The 19,043-nt window shown below is 39.4% G+C and overlaps 2 protein-coding genes and 1 non-coding gene across 10 annotated transcripts in view; 1 reads left to right on the forward strand and 2 right to left on the reverse strand.

Annotated features, from left to right (window-relative positions):
• UCHL5 (ubiquitin C-terminal hydrolase L5) overlaps positions 1 to 18,992 on the reverse strand; it is a 50,116-nt gene extending 31,124 nt beyond the window's left edge. For 2 of the 7 annotated variants that reach the window (XR_002478099.2, XM_021668128.2), the window contains exons 1-3: positions 18,552 to 18,992; positions 10,636 to 10,699; positions 8,716 to 8,821 (exon numbers count right to left, since the gene is read on the reverse strand). Coding sequence is in view for 3 of the 7 variants with exons in the window: in XM_012444554.3 (XP_012299977.2) it covers positions 8,716 to 8,821; positions 10,636 to 10,699; positions 18,103 to 18,178 (246 nt within the window). In the remaining 4 variants the exon portion in view is untranslated. Of the gene's footprint in view, positions 1 to 8,715; positions 8,822 to 10,635; positions 10,700 to 18,102; positions 18,279 to 18,551 lie in introns of those variants that run through there. The other 5 variants (XR_001106124.3, XM_021668126.2, XM_012444554.3 and 2 more) reach the window with 4 other exon arrangements.
• On the reverse strand, positions 16,245 to 16,379 carry LOC135272396 (small nucleolar RNA U109). Its single transcript, XR_010340548.1, has one exon. It is a non-coding gene; the product is annotated as a small nucleolar RNA U109 (small nucleolar RNA).
• The window catches only part of RO60 (Ro60, Y RNA binding protein), a 31,243-nt gene continuing 30,652 nt past the window's right edge, over positions 18,453 to 19,043 (forward strand). Inside the window, exon 1 of one of the 2 annotated variants that reach the window (XM_012444552.3) lies at positions 18,453 to 18,471. The gene's annotated coding sequence lies outside the window, so the exon portion shown is untranslated. Of the gene's footprint in view, positions 18,472 to 18,596; positions 18,685 to 19,043 lie in introns of those variants that run through there. The other variant, XM_012444549.2, reaches the window with a different exon arrangement.

Here is a 19,043-nt window from a genome sequence, read left to right on the forward strand (position 1 = left end):
TTAAGTGAAAAAAGTAGGCTAGACATAATAGTTCACATCTGTAATCCTAGCCCTTTGGGAGGGCAAAGGTGGGAGAATTTCAGTGTAGGAGCTGGAGACCAGCCTGGGTAACATAATGGGATTCTGTCTCTATGAAAAATATAAAAAATTAGCTGGGCATGGTCATGTGCATCTGTAGCCCGAGCTACTTGTGAGGCTGGGGCAGGAGGTTGAGACTGCAGTGACCTGTGATCATGCCATTGCACTCCAGCCTGGGTGATAGAGCAAGACCCTGTCTCAAAAAAAAAAAAAAAAACTCCCAAAATGTACATAGAGCGTGATACTTTTTATCAAGTTGGAATTTTATTTACAAACACCTTTTTCAGGATTACAAAAAATACATTAAAAAAAGATAAACAGAATTCAACACGAGGGTTATACTGGATGGAGAGAGGGAAGATGAAAAGTGCACTGAATGATGAGTGGGACAAAAGGAAATAACAGCTGAAGTTTATTTGGGTGGTGGGTTCTTAGGCACTTTGTTTCTTAAAATAGCCAAATAAATAAAAGGGGAGCATGAGCAAACCAATCATACATATGTGTTATTAACCAAGGATTCTTATAATTCCATTCTGGGTACCTTAAAAGCAACTTTTTTAAAAGGTAAAAAGAAAAACAGGCATCATCATAATGTTTTCCTCCTCCATCCTCACATCTAATCTATTACACATTAAAGGTGCTAACACTTTATCTCTAAATATTATTCAAATCTATTCCACATCTCTCTCTACTTCCAGTTTTTTGTTTACTATCAAATGGACTTCTGCAAAAGCCTCCTAAATGACATCTACTCATGTCCTACACTGCTTCTCAAATGCATTCCCAACACCAGAGCCAAAATGACCTCTTCTAAATGAAAATCTGTTCATGACACTCTTCTTGAAACACTTCAGTAACTATTACTCTAAAGATACAGACAAAAGTCTCAATCATAGCCTAAAATGCCCTGGAAGATCTGACCTCTGTCTGCATCTGTAGGCTAGAGAATATAAATTTGATCCAGGCCCATGACCACCTGGAATGAAGACAACTTTCTTAGTGCCCTCTACTGTTAACTCAAACTACTGAGTTTTGGCAAAAGACAAGTATGCATGTGACACAGGAAAATTCTATAAAAGGGTAGGGAGTGTGCTTTCCCCTTTCTCCTTCTAAATGTGGAACTGAGAAAGAATGGCTGAAGCTCTAGAAATCATCTTGGACCATGAAGTAACCTTTGGAATAGAAAACGTATACAAAGGAGCGAAACAAAAGAGCCTGCAACCTTCAAAGTTCTTGAATGTTAAAAAAAAAAAAAAATCTATTTCTTATAAACTATTATTTCTCTATGCCTATGCCTAACTGTACCTAATCCTGGCTAACATATTTCCTGTTCTGCTTCATATCTCACGACATCTCCCCTTTGCTCTGCACAGTTCAGCTACATTGGTCTTTGTCCAGTATCTTTTAGTAGTCTCATTCACTTTTGCTATAAAGCTGTAACTAATCTGGAATGACCCTGAACCTCTCTTCCCTACTTAATACCTACTTAATACCTACTTAACCTTCAGGTTTCAGCTGAACTGTCACTCAGAGAGGCTTTCTCTCTGACAAGGTGAAGTCCCATTTTTATGAATATAGTAAAAAAAAATTAACCTTTCCCAAAGAGAGGTCTAGCCTTTGTCCTTACTTCCTGGGAGATGATCACTAAGTCCTTGAAAATCCATGCCTAAGGGTATCTTTGTTTACCTGGGAGCTTTGGGCCACACTGATAGTCTAACAATGTGACTTAGGTTGGGGGTATCGGTCAAGATAATCTGCTCAACTTCCTGTGGGTCTGGAGACTAAGGTCAACCACATGGGTAGCCAACCAGGTCTATGTGACCAAGGCCCAATAAAAACTTTGGACACTAAGAATCAGATGAGGTTCCCTGGATGAAAACACTCTGCATATTGTCACATAGTATTGCCAGGAGAGTGGGCACTGTCTGTGACAATACTGGGAGAAGACAACTAGAAGCTCTGCACATGTTAACTTTCCTGAACTCTGCCCCATGTGGCTCTTCCCTTGACTAATTTTAATCTGTATTCTGTCATCGTAATAACTCATAACCATGAGTATAGCAGTTTTCGGTGACATCTATGAGTTTTTCTAACCAATTACAGAACCTGAGGATGATCTGTGGCCCCACCCAACACAAAGCTGCAATGCTTCCACAAGTGAGGGTGGCCTTGAGGATCCTAAACTCTATAGTTTATGTTCAAAGTGAGGGTAGTTTTGTGGATGGTTCTTAAACTTCGTAATATAGTTATCATTTCACACCATTCAGCACTTATCATCATTGTAATTTTACATTTAATCGATTAATACCAATTGCTTGCACTAAACACTAAGCATATTTGAGGGCAGGAATCATGGCACTTTTTCATTCTCCAAGCACCACAGTATTTGGCACATTGTAGGTACTCAATCATTCTTTCCCTGAAAGATTGAACAGATGGAGTCACATAAATCCAGTACCACTGCATCATGATTTTAAGCAAGTAAATCACACCTCAGCTCTCTCATCAGTGAAATGATAATAAGACAACAATATTTTGTGGCGAACAACTACCAAAATTTCATTTCTGGATCCTTATATACAAATTGCAATTACTAGGATATATTTCTTTCCTCAATATTTTATTAATCAATGATACACAGACACACACATACAGCCCCCTTGAATTAGAGTGTATGATCAGCACAAAATAGACAGTGTTACCTCTCTATATTGAGGTAATTCCAGTATAAATGCCATTTAGTTAATCAGTATACCCTTATCAAATAAATACGATTTCATTAAACTTTTTAAATTTCTGAAAATACTCCAGACATCCTGGATTGGAAATTATTACTATAAGCCCTTGAAATCTAAAATCAACTATTACATATTTATGCAATATACAAGTCTCCTAGCATAGACTTACAGGAGGCATATACTAAAAAGAATGACAGATATTAATGGGGAATTATTGACCTGTCAGTTTATCACAAACTGTTAGCAAAATAAAGTACCAAAAGAATGATATTATGGGGAATCACTAATCTGACATTTTCATAGACACATCTGGAATAATACAAATAAAATATTAGAGTAAGCGAGAAATGTAACACAGAACTAGAAAATATCAAGGGACTCCAGAAATTATAAATTTATACTCTACTATCACTTTTTTCTTTCTTTATAGAGTATTTTCTTATACCTTAAAATAGCTAGGTCTCTACAAATCATACATCACTAGTATCTTAGTGTTAGTAAATTCTAGCACTCTTTAATATTCTTAGAGATGAACAGTGCAGTCTGCATTTATTGGATACCCACTATGTGCCACGGAGTGAATATAAAAACAAAATCTGTAACTCCCAGGTTTACAGTTTAGTGTGGAAGAAACACAATTAAATACTGATACAGATTGTAAATGTGTCCCTGCCGAAACCTCATGTTGAAATGTAATCCCTATTGCTGGAGGTGAGGCCTGGTGGGAGGTGTTTGGATCATGGGGGTGGATCCCTTATGAATGGCTTGGTCCATCCCCTTGGTGTTAAGTGAGCTCTTACTCTGAGTTCACACAAAATCTGGTCATTTAAAAGTATGTCCCCCACTCTCTCTTTCTCTCTCACTCAAGCTCAGCCATGTGAGATGTCTGTTCTTCCTTTGCCTACCACCATGAGTAAAAGCTTCCTGAGGCCTCCCAAGAAGCCGAGGAGAGACCGGCACCAGGCTTCCTAAGAAGCCTGCAGTGAAGAACTGTGGGTCAATTAAACCTTTTCTTTATAAATTATTCAGTCTCAAGAATTTCTTTTTTTTTTTTTTTTTTTTTTTTTTGAGACGGAGTTTCGCTCTTGATACCCAGGCTGGAGTGCAATGGCGCGATCTCGGCTCACCGCAACCTCCGCCTCCTGGGTTCAGGCAATTCTCCTGCCTCAGCCTCCGGAGTAGCTGGGATTACAGGCACGCGCCACCATGCCCAGCTAATTTTTTGTATTAGTAGAGATGGGGTTTCACCATGTCGACCAGGATGGTCTCGATCTCTTGACCTCGTGATCCACCCGCCTCGGCCTCCCAAAGTGCTGGGATTACAGGCTTGAGCCACCGCGCCCGGCCTCAAGTATTTCTTTATAGCGATGCAAGAATAACCTAACACAAATATACATCAACATACATGGAAAATATCTGTAAAAATATAAATTGTTTTCAATGGTTATATCTAAAGCAGAGATTATAAGGCACTTTTATTTTCTACAGCATCTGCTCTATAATGTTCAATTTTTATAGTGGTATATACGCTTACATACATTGAAAAAACAAAAACATTTTTAAAAGGGAGAAAAATCACCTGTCAGGCTTTTAAACTTATCTGTCCCCTAGCTTTTCTCTACTACCTAGATCTTAAAATTCACAAACAACTGTGGATTTAAAATTACAGTTACTATATGTATAATGTTACATAAGTACACAAATATTAAATAAATGAACTATTTGTTTTTTTTGTTTGTTTTGTTTTTGAGACAGGTCTTGCTCTGCTGTCCAGTCTGGAGAGCAGTGGCAAGACCATAGCTCACTGCAGTTTCAACCTCCTGGGCTCAAGCAATCCTCCTACCTCAGCCTTCCAAAGTGCTAGGATTACAAACATGAGACACCGTGCCCAACCAGATTATTTAGAGAAATAATTAGAAACTCAAAATGTTGACTGCTAAAGATTAATTAATTAAATTATAGGATATTTATACCTAGAACACTAAAGGAGGCAGTGCTGTGATAAGGTTAACAGCACAGACTTCAGAGCCACAGTGCCTGGGTTTGCCAGCTCTGCCACTGACTAGCTACATAACATGATCAAGTTTCTTATCCTCTCTAGGACTCTGTTTCCACATCTGTAAAATGATGAGGAACCTACTAAACCAGATAACTGCTGTAGGGAATCAGATTAATAATTTTAAATATTAAATATAACAATGTATATATTTATATAATATATAAGCAGTAATTACTAAATTTATATATAAATTTATAATTGATATATATTTAAATTTTAAACATACACAAAAGTACTAAAAAAAGTACTTAGTAAGCCTTCAATAAATGTTAACTAATATTTATTATGTGTGCTGAAATGAAACAAAGTCAAACTTTCACTACTAAGTGAAAAAAACAAAATATTCTGCATAATAATCCAATTTTAGCAAACAAAATTGTAAGGAAAACATGTTAGCATATGAATAGAAAATAATGTAGAAGGAAGTACAACCTATGGAATCACAAACCTGGGTTTTATACCTGAACTTAAGTTCTGGATCCACAACATATTATCTGTGTGATCTCAGGCAAATATGTTTTCTAGGCCTCAATTTCTTCATCTGTGAAATGAAGATAACCACCTGACAGGGTTTTTGCAAAGATTAAATATATCTAAATTACAATATCTGGCACACAGCAAGAGCAAATGTTGGTTACTGCTTGCATTAATAATATTATTATAGGTGTTGAACATGCCTCTCTTGTTAACTATTACATACCTAGTACCTAAAACAGTGCCTGGCAAAGTAGGTGCTCAATGATTACTTTTGATTAAATGGACGAGTCAAACTGTTAAAAGGTTAGTAGAGATGGGTATGGGATTACAAGGATATTCACTTTCATGACTAAATTTATATTTCTGTAATGTTAAGTTCCGCTATTTAAAAAATTACACATTTTTAACTACACAATTAAAAATTCCTATTTTCCTTAAAGTAAAAGCAAGAAGTTCTAATTTCTGTAAGAATGCTCAATTCAAAAAAGTTAGAGGAAAACAGAAAGCAGCAATAACATAAAAGAAAAATGAAAACAAGTTACTGAGTCGTAAAGGCTTTATCTCAAAGGCAGTAATGAGAATACACAGTTTTATTCCCCACCTTTCTAAAGGTTAATCACATTATTCTAAGCAACTTTTTGGGTCTCAGAAATAAGTGCAATTTTCAAACAAATGCAATGAAGGTATTATCTAAGGATCTCTAAAAATCCCTAAGACCCTTTTCAAGGAGTCTATGAGCTCAAAATGGTTTCCACTATAATTCTAAGACAGTTTTTGCCTTTTCCTCTTCTTTTCCATCTGCCCTGCTGGCACAAAAGCAACAGTGTGGAAAACTGCTAGTATTTTAGCATGAATCTAGGCAGTGGCATGAAACTATTTCACTAACATACATAAGAGTTTAAAAAAAGAAACAAAACAAAAAGCAAGTTTTACTAAAAATCATCTTTGATAAAGCAGTAAAAGTTATTTTGATCAAATTTTGACTTTGGAGTACAAGTCTTTAATATTCCGTGGAATGAAACAGGAAGTACAAGTAAAGAACTACTGTCATATACTGAGATATGCTAGTTATCTTGAAGAAAGTACTTCGGCAAGTGATTCGTAAGCTAAATTGGTAGCTTTTTTCCTTGGAACATCATTTTTGCTTGAAAGAACAAATGAGAGACAAATGTGGTTTTCCAGACAAGGATATACGGCAGATATTTTCTTAAAAACAAGTCAGGCCGGGCGCGGTGGCTCAAGCCTGTAATCCCAGCACTTTGGGAGGCCGAGGCGGGTGGATCATGAGGTCAAGAGATCGAGACCATCCTGGTCAACATGGTGAAACCCCGTCTCTACTAAAAATACAAAAAATTAGCTGGGCACGGTGGCGCGTGCCTGTAATCTCAGCTACTCAGGAGGCTGAGGCAGGAGAACTGCCTGAACCCAGGAGGCGGAGGTTGCGGTGAGCCGCGATAGCGCCATTGCACTCGAGCGAAACTCCGTCTCAAAAAAAAAAAAAAAAAAAAAAAAACCAAGTCAAATCAGCCTGTTGCTTTGTGAACAAACACCTAATAGTATCTGTTGTTGTTGATAAAATCTGAATTTTCAAGTGAAAAGTTAAAAATCAGAATTTTGTAAAACTTAGATCTGCCACTGTGAGCTTAAAAGGTTTGCTATGGGTAACTTCTCTGATAATATAGATGATATCATATCTAATGCATCAACACTTAGAAGATATTCATACATCAGTAAACAGACAATGTTACAAAATCATGCAGGAGTAAAAGATTCGTTGAAGGGCAAGATAATCCAAAGGATTTTACCACAACAAAGTACAAATTTCACATTACAACTAACCTATAAGAAAGCAATACTTTCAATGTTTTGACATGTTGTCAAAAAAGATCATATTTACCTGAAAAAGATAATACTTCTCCTTTTCCAACTACACATATGTGTGAAACTGAACTTTTTTCATGTATTTCAACCAAAAGCGGAACAAAACAAAAACACCGCAACAGACTGAATGAAGAAGCAGATAGGAGAATCCAGCTGTGCTATTAAGGCAGCCATTCAAAAGATTTGCAAAAATGTAAAACAATGAAATCTTCAAGCTAATTTTTTGGTAACTATAGTTATTTTTCATTAAAAAATGTTATTTATGTTAACATGTAACAAGTTTATTGTTTATTACTTTTAAACCTATTGATAGTTCTTTTTTTCTTTTTATTTTTTTGAGATAGGGTCAAGCTCTGTCTCCCAGGCTGGAGTACACAGTAGTGTGAACATAGCTCACTGTAGCCTCCATAGCCTGGGTTCATGCAGTCCTCCCACCTAAGTTTCCTCAGTAGGTTGGACCACAGGCATGCCACCACCATGTAGCTAATTTATTTTTTTGTTTTGTTTTGTTTTGTTTTGTTTTGTTTTGAGACAGAGTCTTACTCTGTCGCCAGGCTGGAGTGCAGTGGTGCCATCTCGGCTCACTGCAACCTCTGCCTCCTGGGTTCAAGCAATTCTCCTTCCTCAGACTCCCAAGTAGCTGGGACTACAGGCGCTTGCCACTACTCCCAGCTAATTATTGTATTTTTAGTAGAGATGGGTTTTCACCATGTTGGCCAGAATGGTCTAGCTCTCTTAACCTCGTAATCTCCCGGTCTCAGCCTCCCAGAGTGCCAGGAATTACAGGCATGAGACACCATGCCCGGCCTTGTTTTTGTTTTATAGAGCCGGGTATCCTCATGCTGCCCAGGCTAGTGTCAAATTCCTGGGCTCAGCCAGGCACAGTGGCTCATGCCTGTAATCCCAGCACTTTGGGAGGCTGAGGAAGGCAGATCATCAGCGGTCAGGAGTTCAACACCAGCCTGGCCAACATGGTGAAACCTTGCCTCTACTAAAAACATAAAAATTAGCTGGGTGTGACAGGAAGTGCCTGTAATCCCAGCTACTCAGGAGGCTGAGGCAGGAGAATCACTTGAACCCGGGAGGTGGAGGTTGCAGTGAGCCTCACACCATTGCACTCCAGCCTGGGCAACAGAGCAAGACTGTCTCAAAAAAAAAAAAAAAATTCCTGGGCTCAAGGGATCCTCCTGCCTTGGCCTCCCAAAGTGCTGGGATTACAGGTATAAGCCACCATACCTGGCCTAAATATTATTAAATGTTTCAGTTTTAATGTCTAATATGGCAAATATTGATAGATAATTCCAGAAACAAAAGCTCTTTCAGGATGTCAGTAAGTTTTAAGAGTATAAATGGGAATGTCAGTAATTTTTAAGAGTGTAAGGGTTTGAGGACTACTACACTAGAAGCAAATAATAGTAGACTAGAGTCCTGTTTATAAAAAGGGTTGCTCTTGAGACTTTTCAGAGTATCCAAGGACCATACCTGCTTAGCAAAAAATATCGTGTCAAGTCGGGAGTCCTGAACCACAGAGCCTGCTGGTTCTTCTCCTGGCTGCCACTTGAAAAGAAAAATTAACCCATGAACTGGCCTACAAAATAAAATACAAATTAGTGACATCAAACCCTGCTACTTTTATAATACACTTTAGTCAGTTATTTAACAAATAGAATGCAAATGAAGTAAATTAATTAAATCTGAGAAATGTTTAAAAGATCGCTATTGCCACTCACAGTCACTAGACTGTTGCCTTTGAAGACGCTAATACAACTTAAGATTATGTCGGTTAAAATAAAATTATAGTGAAAGATTTATTTTCAAATCTGTAGACTATTCATTTCTACCTGATATCACCTCACTTAAAAAATAAGAACATAGTAAAACTAGAAGCTGGCTGAACTCCAAAATATATAAATAAAGCTCATGTAAGATGTTTACAGATAAATGGCTGATAGCATGTATTACCTGTATTAAATATAGGAAGTAACCTTCATATATTATTGGATTCATGAACAATCCTCCTATTGCAATATGAATGGATGCTATCATCTCATCCCACTTTCCTAAGGAACTGTTTTTGAGCACAAAATATTAAATCACTACTTTAAAATTCCTTCTAGTCTATCTATCACAACTGCCTCCCACTCCACAAAAAAAAATTTCCTATCCTCAGAGCTGGGCATGGTGGCTCACATCTGTAATTCCAGTACTTTCGGAGGCCAAGGTAGGCAGATTACTTGAGGCCAGGAGTTCGAGACCAGCCTGGAAAACATAGTGAAACCACATATCTACTAAAAAAACAAAAACAAAACAAAACAAAAAATTGGACAGGTATAGCAATCTGTGCCTGTAATTCCAGCTACTTGGGAGGCTGAAGCAGAAGAATCACTTGAACCCGAGAGGCAGAGGTTGCAGTGAGCCAACACTGCACCACAGCACTCCAGTTTAGGCAACAGAGTGAGACTCTGTTTCAAAAAAATAAAACAAACGTTCCTATCTTTTTATTTGATTCAACGTTATTTTATTTTAGACACAGGGTCTCACTATGTTGCCTGAGCAACTATAGGCATATGACACCATGCCTGGCTCCTATCTTTTTAAAGACAGTTCAAATGATGCATTTTTAATAAACCTTCCATGATCTTAGCCACAAATGATCTCATTTCACCTAAAGTGATTGCACTTTTTACCAGAAAGAAGAAGGTAGGAAGAAGCAAACTACGTATCTCCTTCTTACAGCTAACAACAGTTGGCATATCCCTAAGTCCCTATTTTCTCTTTTAAGATTATTCCTTGACCCCATTCCAAGACTCCAAGTCTCCCACCAGTGAAATTTCCTCTAGCCCTCCATTTGAAGACACAGAGTCAATATCTGAGGGCATGTTGGTCAGGGGTAAGGAGAAGCTAAGAGAGGTGATTCTGGCCAGAAAGATGAGGGAAGGAGAAAAGTTGTTTCTGCCATCAACATCTGAAACTTGAACTATAACTTTCCCAAAAGCAGTGTGATAGTGTATAGGCAAGTTCTGGATTACTATAAATACATATTATCTATTAAATATGCTTTTGTACATTGACCTATTATTCTTGCTTTTTACGTTAACATGTGTTCCATGTTCTAACACTATTGATATATAAGTGAATTTTGTAAAATCAACCAACCAGTACTTTGTGGATATGGAATTACAGAGACTTAGGTTTGATTTCCTTGCAGGTTACCTATCAGCCTCAGGTTATTGGTTATAAAATGAGAATAATAGTATCTATCTCACAGGATTGAAGAGAGTTAAAGGACATAATGTATTCAGCCTAGAGTAATCCAGGTAAAAATAAAAAACGTGAATATCCTTTAAGTTTGCTAAAGTATAAACATATTATTACTGTTAATACAAATAAAATTAAACTTACTTTAATTTTTCAAAATTCTCAGGCTCTAAACTCCATATTTCTTCAACCTGGGCTCCTCGGCAACCTGAAATAATAAATTATTTTCTTTAGAAAATAGAATAATTCATTTTTTCCTTCAATATGAAATAAAACATTAACTAAAGGAAATGCAAGACACGACAAAACAAAATGGTAAAACTAATAAAGCTCACAGCCAAATCTCCTTAATTCCTTTAATAGATCCCAATTATTTACAATGAGAGTATATTTATAATTTAAAGAGTTTCAATATTTTCATTGCATCACCACTCTGTGACTGTTCCTTCTGTCTCTCTCAATCTCTGGCTCCTCTCTCCACTCCTTTCACTCAACTCCAGCTCTGCCATTAGCCCTGTATGTTTTTTCCTTACTGTGAACGTTTTTTTCTAAGAAAGTAAATAACTACCACTTAACAGTAACTTTCAAATCACATCTTTAGTTCTGATCCTTACCCTATATTCCAACTGTGTATTTTCAACTACTTCAGAGTCACATCTCCTTCTCCCCTCCCAAATATTCTAGGACAGTGGTTCTCAACTGGGGTGATTTTGCCCCCCAGGGAACATTTGGCAATGATAGACTTTTTTTTATTGTCATTATTGTCACTGGTGTGAGGGGTAAGGGGGTTGCTACTAGCATCTATTGGGTAGAGGCCAAGGATGCTGATAGATATCCTACGTTGCACAGGACAACCTCTGACAACAAAGGAATACCTGGCCCAAAATATCAACAGTGCCAAGGTTGAGAAACTCTGCTCTAGTGTACTGTAGTAATCGTGTAGTGGTTAAGAGCTTGGCCTCCAAACTGCCAGAGTTTGAATCTTGGCTCCTACATTTAAAAGCAATATAACCATTGAACCTCTCCATTCCTCACACTCATAGAGTTGTTTTGAGGAATTAATGAGATAATGTAGGAGATACATTTCATTCAGTGCCCGGCACACTTTAAGGGTCCACCAACTGTTAGTATTAATCACAATCCAAAAAACAACCATATTTACCGAAGTATTTTATGTCCTCTATGTAAAGTGCTTTAAATGTATTTTCTCTAATCTCTGCAAGGTAAGAATTTAATGCAAGAGTTTTTGGATATTAATCAACTTGCCTATATTCATTCACTACAGCTAGTATGTGCCAGAAAACTAATTAAAACCCACATCAGCTTCCAAAGTCTGGACACTTTCTGATTTTTCAGATTATTTTCAAGCGAAAGCTAGAGAAGCCTTTATGCTACCTACTTAAAAAAAGTGGTTAAAAAAGAAAAACCAGTTGGGTAAACTAACAATGTGACTGGGCATTCATGCCATTCTGTGCCTCAGTTTGCTCCATTCAGCAAATATCTCTTAAGTGCCCACTCTGGTATTAAAGATATATGTACAAAGAAAGTTACTACATGGTTTGTAGTGGAGGAGAACCAGAAAAAATCTGAATATCTGGCAAAAAGTTAAGAATAATAGACATTCACATATATCAAATTGGGGAAAAAAAACATGTAAATGTAAACCTATGTTTCTATCAGTGTCAGGAAGGACATGGGAGAATGTTAATGAAACTGTTAACACTGGTTACTTCTATTAGAACTCAGTCAACTGTTAACACTGGTTATTTCTATTGGAACTCAGTCAGTTGTTAACACTGGTTAATTCAATTGGCAATCAAAAAACAGGCCAAACATTAAAACATTCTACATATTATATACCACAACAAAAAATAAAAAGTACACTGAATAAAAGTGCCTCAAAGCTTTCTGCACAGGTAGAATTTCAAGTAGTGACACTGTTTAAATAATCTCACATTAAACACAAACACATCTCTTCATGCAAGGAAAACATAGTACTCAATTTAGCATCTATCTCCTTATATATAGTAAATATCTAATACAGCATGGTATAACGGAAAGAGAAATAAGCGATGATTCCAGAGACCTACGTTCTGATCCTAGAACTGTCGTAAAGTTCTTAACCTTGGGAAAGAACACAATTTATTTGAGCCTCACTTTCCTCATGTATACCTGTTTCATCCAAGTCACAAAATTCTTGTGAGGTGTATAATTGTATCGAAAACTAAACACAAAGAATCACTTAATACAGACTCCCCAAATAATACATATTAAATAAAAAGCTGGGGGGGGGAAGGTTTTAAAAACGGTATTTGCCAAGTACCTTTTGTGTGCCAAGCATGGTACTAGGCCCTGGCAAGGATGGAAATTAATAAACTATTGCCACAATACTTAAAAATGTCACCATCTGGTAGGAGACAACCATATACAATGCAAAAACTGTACAGCGTGCGTAAATTACATATGAAGCATACACAGAACATGGTCTGGAAGTTTGGAAGTAAGAGAGATCATTACTACCTGCACTGGTTAAAAAAAAGAAAAAAAAAAAATGATCATATTTGTCATCTAAACTAGAACACTGTTCCAAAGTGAAAGGAGGTGCTAACATTAAAATGCTTTGAAATATTTATTTATTAACATCTGTATTATACTGATCAGTCTATAAAGTAGTTTTGATTCAGAAACGAATTTCAAAAATAACTGTCTCAAAAATCAACCTGGAGCCCCAACACTCATGGAGCCCTCCCAAACTGTTGTCAGTGTGTCAAATTTAACTGACTGCTAGGTATGCTGAATGCTATCTTCCAACAGACGGTTTTGACAATTTGTCATTCCCCTACTCCTACCGATAAGTCTATCAGAAGCTCCAAGAATGACCCCAGCTTCTGCACCCTGCAAAAAACACTCCCAGATGTCTTTCACAACCCCACATTCAGTCATTCCATGGTACAGATAAATTCCATTTAGCTGATGATGTGACCAAATAGGAAAAACTGGATTGACAGCCCTCAGGTAGTCTCTCCTTAAACAAGGACTAGACCCAATTATTTCAAGTGGGAGCCCTAAATCACAGGCACTGTTACGTTGTACCCCTAAACTTAGTTGGTCTCATTTTGGGGGCTGTAACAACTGTAAGCAGCACTTGCTTCCAGGGGCACCATGTGCATTCCAAGATTTGTGCGAAAGCCAGGCATTATCCCTCTCTCTTCAAAACAAGGTGAAATGTACCTTAGGAGCAGTCATAATAGACCTTCATGTTAAGGAAACACCACGTTGGACCCAAAAGTCATTCAAATCTGCCCTAACTCATGGGTCAGAGCTGTCACAGATGACGGAATTACTCTTCCTCCTTGCATAACAAGGTGGAGTCTCTAATACGCATATCCTGCCATCCCTGGATTAACCCTTTGAGCCAAGAGGAAATGTCAATACAAAAATCTGAGAAAGCCATCTGGTTTTTTACTGTAAACACTATAAAGAGACAAATACCAACCCTGTTGGTCAGGTCACATTGAGCAGAATGGGTGAGGGAATGGCTATTTAGTGTAGAAAGGAAGGGTGAATATTGGAAGAATTTTCTCAATAGGTTTCTCTTATTTCTGTACATCTTCTGCAAGCAATTACCAGCTTTGCTCTGAACCATCTTTTCAAGGAGGTTCATATAGTAAACAGACTTGGAAGACAGAAATAGTGCCTTTCTCCAAGGCAGAGGGAAGACTGATTTGCTGTCCAAGATAATAACGTGTCCTTAAAGGCAAAAGTTGAGCAGGTTTGCTAGCAGCCCCATTGTAACATTAATTCTCTAGCTCAGAGTTAGTCAGCTATAATACAGCCTCACTATGTGTGCAGCATCCACCAGGGTCCACCTCCATCCTCATGAACTCAGAGGAAAAGGGAACCAATGTGAAAATGAATCTCCTGCTGCCTACTATGCTGAGTAATACAACCCTTATCTCTAAACCAAAAGTTGTCTGCTAACATCTATAAAACTGTCAAGTCAACTTACTTGCTGGGAAGCAGGATAAAATCTAACACTTTGTAATTCTTAATAGATGTTGGATTTTGTTAAATGCCTTTTCCATCTATTGACATAATCATGTTTTTTTGTTGTTGTTTTTTGGTTTATTAATATGGTGCATTACACTGATTTTTGAATGTTAAACCAATCCTACATTCCTGGGATAAATTCCACTTAGTATGATGTATTGTTCTCTTAATGAATTATTATATTCAATTTGCTAAAATGGTTTAAAATTTGTACATTTAAGTTAATGATGGATATAAGTCTGTAATTTTTTCTGGTAATATCTTTGTCTGCTTTTGGTGTCAGTATAACGCTGGTCCTCAGAGAATGAATTGGGAAGCATTCCTTCCTCTCCAATTATTTTGGAAGAGTTTGCGTAGCATTGGTATTATTTATAATATTGTATAATTGATAGAATTTACCAGTGAGGTCACCTTGGTGAGAATTTCTTTGTGGGAAAATTTTAAACTACAATTTCCATTTCTTTAATAAATACAGGGCATATATTGGTTATCTATTTCTTAAGTGAGCTTTGGTAATTTGTGTCTTTAAAGAAATTTGTAGATTTCATTCTAAATTGTCAAATGTATTGCCATAAAGTTGTCCATAATATTATTATCTTTGTAACATCTGTAGAATCTTTAGTGATGTCACCTCTCTTATTCCTATACTGAAATACAGGAACATTTTATTTTCTGATCAGTCTTGCTAGAGTGATTCTATTGATCTTCCCAAAAAAAAAAAGCTCTTAGTTTCATTTATTTTCACCATTTTTTCCTCTTTTCTGTTCCACTAATTTCGACTCTGATCTTTATCACTTCCTGTCATCTGCTTACTTTAGGTTTAGTGTGCTTTCATTTTCTAGTTTCTTGTAATAAAATGAAAGCTGGGGTTATTGGTTTGTTGCAAGAAAAGTGAATCCAGTCCCCATTACTCTATCTTGGCTGGAAGTAAATGTTTATAGCTTCTGTTTTTATGAATAGACCAGCACAGTTTGTTTTGTCACTCATATGTATTATGTATGGACCATACCAATTAAAAGTACAGTTCCGCTCCACCAGTTTCTTAATTTAATGATATTACATTCCACCAAAATTTGTACTTACATACTTACTGTATTCACAATTAATTTCCCTTTCAATAATGGAACTTTTGAAATGAATTAATGACAGCATTCACAATACAGATATTTCACTTTTGAAAGAATCAACTGCCAAAAGCGTTTTTATTCTATAAATTGGGTGAAAAAATGAAAATTATGGAAATAATTGGAATAAACTGATTGTCTCTTTAAAACATCTGATGATGGCGTAAAACTATCATCATTTAACTTTTTGCAAGTTCTTCTGCTAATGAAGCCAATTTATTAAAAGCTATTGCCTTTTCTTATGTGCATGTACAGAAGATGAATTTATATACCATTCCTTCATACATGATTTCCAATTCCAAGTTTTCTGCATAGATGAAATTGAAGCAGTAAACAAACTTACCTAGTACATTTCTGAAAGTTAACTTTAACATACTGTTAAGGTTTTGAAGGTATGGCTAAATCTGCAGACATCTCAAACGCAGTGTCCGTCCAAATCTGAATCCATTTTCTTGCCCCTCAAGCCTGCTCTTCACTTGTAATTGTGTTTCATGAGCCACCCAGGCTAGAAACCATGAAATAATTTTTGCCTCTTTTTTCCCAGTCTAGTCAGCTGTCTTTTGATTTTTTTTCTCTTATGTGTGTAGGAGTAATATACTACCACTCAACCTCTACCGTAAGGCTGGCAGCCCTGATAACTACTTTTTAAATTTCGCATGTTATGGATGTATTTCTGCTCCCAAAGGAATGAAGAGCAGATATTTCCACATGCAACTGTTGCTTTAAATACAGCAAACTGACTGAATCTAACTCCTCCTCCCTAACCCACTAGTTTAGCCAATCATCTCAGATTCCAACCATTTTAAGAGATGCCTAGCTTCTCTTCCTGTATTTCAATCTGCCCTGCACACTACAAGCACATAAATCTTAATTATGAAAATAAGGTCATTTCAGCATTAAAATATATTTGATAGGTAAATCCCGAGTGACTACAGGGCAATTCAAACTATACAACATGGCATACAATCTGGCCTCAGTTTATCTTTTTAGCTTCAGATCCAAATAAACATTCCTCCAGTCTGTTACATTATGTTCTAGTCACTTTGCTAGCTGTTCACTAAGCCCATCACTACTGTTTACGCTCTTCCTTCTGCCTGGCCTCCTCCACGACCTGTGTACTTACAACATTTTGTACATACTCGAACATGGCAATTAACACACCATATTGTAGTTTATCAATTCTTCAAAACAGCAGTTATGGTTTATTCATGAAAATTTCCCAATCCTTACCACTGTGTCTGAGATATAGATGAACAACACATGCTTGATAAATGACATTCCAAATATTAAGCTACGTACAATAGGCAGTATCTACATCAACATTTGTCATCCTGCATACAAGTTTTAACATCATAGAATCAATAATACTTGGGAAATGTTCAGATAAAAACGTACTGTCCGGCCAGGCAAGTGGCTCAAGTGAGCCTGTAATCCCAACACTTTGGGAGGCCGAGGTGGGCAGATCACGAGGTCAAAAGATCGAGACCATCCTGGCCAACATGGTGAAACCCTGTCTCTACTAAAAATACAAAAATTAGCCGGGCGTGGTGGTGGGCGCCTGTAATCCCAGCTACTTGGGAGGCTAAGGCAGGAGAATCGCTTAAACCCGGGAGGTGAAGGTTGCAGTGAGCCGAGATCGCACCACTGCACTCCAGCCTGGGCGACAGTGAGGCTCCGTCTCAAAAACAAAAGAAACAAACAAAAAAGCAAAAACGTACTGTGAAAAGACTGGGAACAAAACAGGGAAGGATGAAAGGTCAAATGTGTCGATTTAGGACAGAAGGCACTAAATACAGCCAGGGAGAAACTGTGAGGAAAGCATGTGGCCTCTATTCTAGAACACTAGCACAGGAAAACTCACTTCACCGGAAGCCAGAAAAGAGCAGAGATCGGAACCAGTGAAGTGGCCTTTCTGGCCCACGCGGTCGCGTGTGTGGACGTCCCGAAGAGCTATTCGCACATTCAGCGCGTTCTGCTTTCAGGAACCAGAATCTCGAGTTCCTGGGCGGCTTGGGCCGCAGACACCCCATCCTTGAGAAGGCACACCCAGGGTGGCTTCTGCAGGACCGATGGCTGAGCAACGCACCCGGCCACAGCAGCCCGGGAGAAGGTGCGCGCCGCAGAAGGGGCAGTGGGAAGGACAACATGTGCTTAGGGGCTTGGAGAGAGGGCACCTCAGTCAATTACAGGACCTGGGTGCCAAGTCTTGAGAATGCCGCGGGCAAAGACAGACACAATCCTTGCCCTCGTGGTGTGGCTCTTCAAATTACTGTGGAAACGCGACTGCCTCGAGCTGAGGGCGCCCCCACCCCGACTCCAGGTTCCTGAAGTCGCCCTCTTCAGATGCGGGGCGGCGGTGGCCGCAGGGAACCACTCCATGCCCAGCTTGGGCCTCCTCCCGTGACCCCAGGCCCAGGACGGTCCCCTTGGTTCTCACCGAATCCTTTAATGAGCTCGGTGAAGACCCCGGGGTCGCTTTCCATGAGGCACCACTCCCCGGCATTGCCCGTCATGGCCCCGGCCACACACCGCCCCGATCCACCTCTCGCTCTCGGCCGCCCCCCGCACCAGCTGCCGCCGGTCACAGAGCTCAGCAAACCCGCCGCCGAGCTCGTCAACCCCACGTCACCCCGCCTACTTCCCGACAGCCTCCGGGCGCCGTCACCTGCAGCGCGGCGCAGCGCGGGAGGACGCTCTAGCCACCCTAGAGACATCGAAACTCTACCCAGGCCTTGCAGGACCCGTAGCGGATTAGGAAGGGCTGGGGCCTGAGAAGAAAGGGCGGGGATCCAGAGCGCCAAAGGAGGTAACATCCGGGATCCTCGCCCCTCTGGGGCGGGGGCGGGGCAAAGGGAGAGGGGCGGGGCTCTTTCCCGGGACTCGAACCTGGAAGCCCCGGCGGCAGTGGAGCTGTAGCTGTCGCTGTCCATCAGGCTGTTGTCTCTTGTCGTTTCCCAGCGCTGCTCAGGGCTTCTCCTGACGGCGCTGCAGGTCCGGGGGGATCGGCTGCCAGGCACAGGTGAGGACACTGTGGGAGGCCGGCCGGGAGCCTTTTGTGCTGTCTCAGCGGCCCCAGGGACGCGCAAGGTCTGTCCAGTCCTCCATGTCTCTCACCCGGCAGCCCAGAGGCTGAGGCTGGGCAGACGCCGCGAAACCCTCGCTCTCCCCCGCTCCGCTTCCGCGCCTGCCCGCCTCGGTCACGGAACCGGCATCGCGGTAGGAACATCCTCGCTAGGCCCGGCGGACCGTTCCTGAGGGTGGGCCCTTTCCGAAGCCGGGACCGCTCCCGCCGGTCGGCATCGCTCCTCACAGGCCGGCGTCGCGAGGGCCTGCGTTACTCCTCCTCTTTCTCCTCCTTCTCCCGCGGCTTCTGCGCGG

The sequence above is a fragment of the Aotus nancymaae genome, unplaced genomic scaffold, assembly GCF_030222135.1.
Source record: "Aotus nancymaae isolate 86718 unplaced genomic scaffold, 86718_ANA_hifiasm-v0.15.2.pri h1tg000108l, whole genome shotgun sequence".
NCBI lineage: Eukaryota > Metazoa > Chordata > Mammalia > Primates > Aotidae > Aotus > Aotus nancymaae.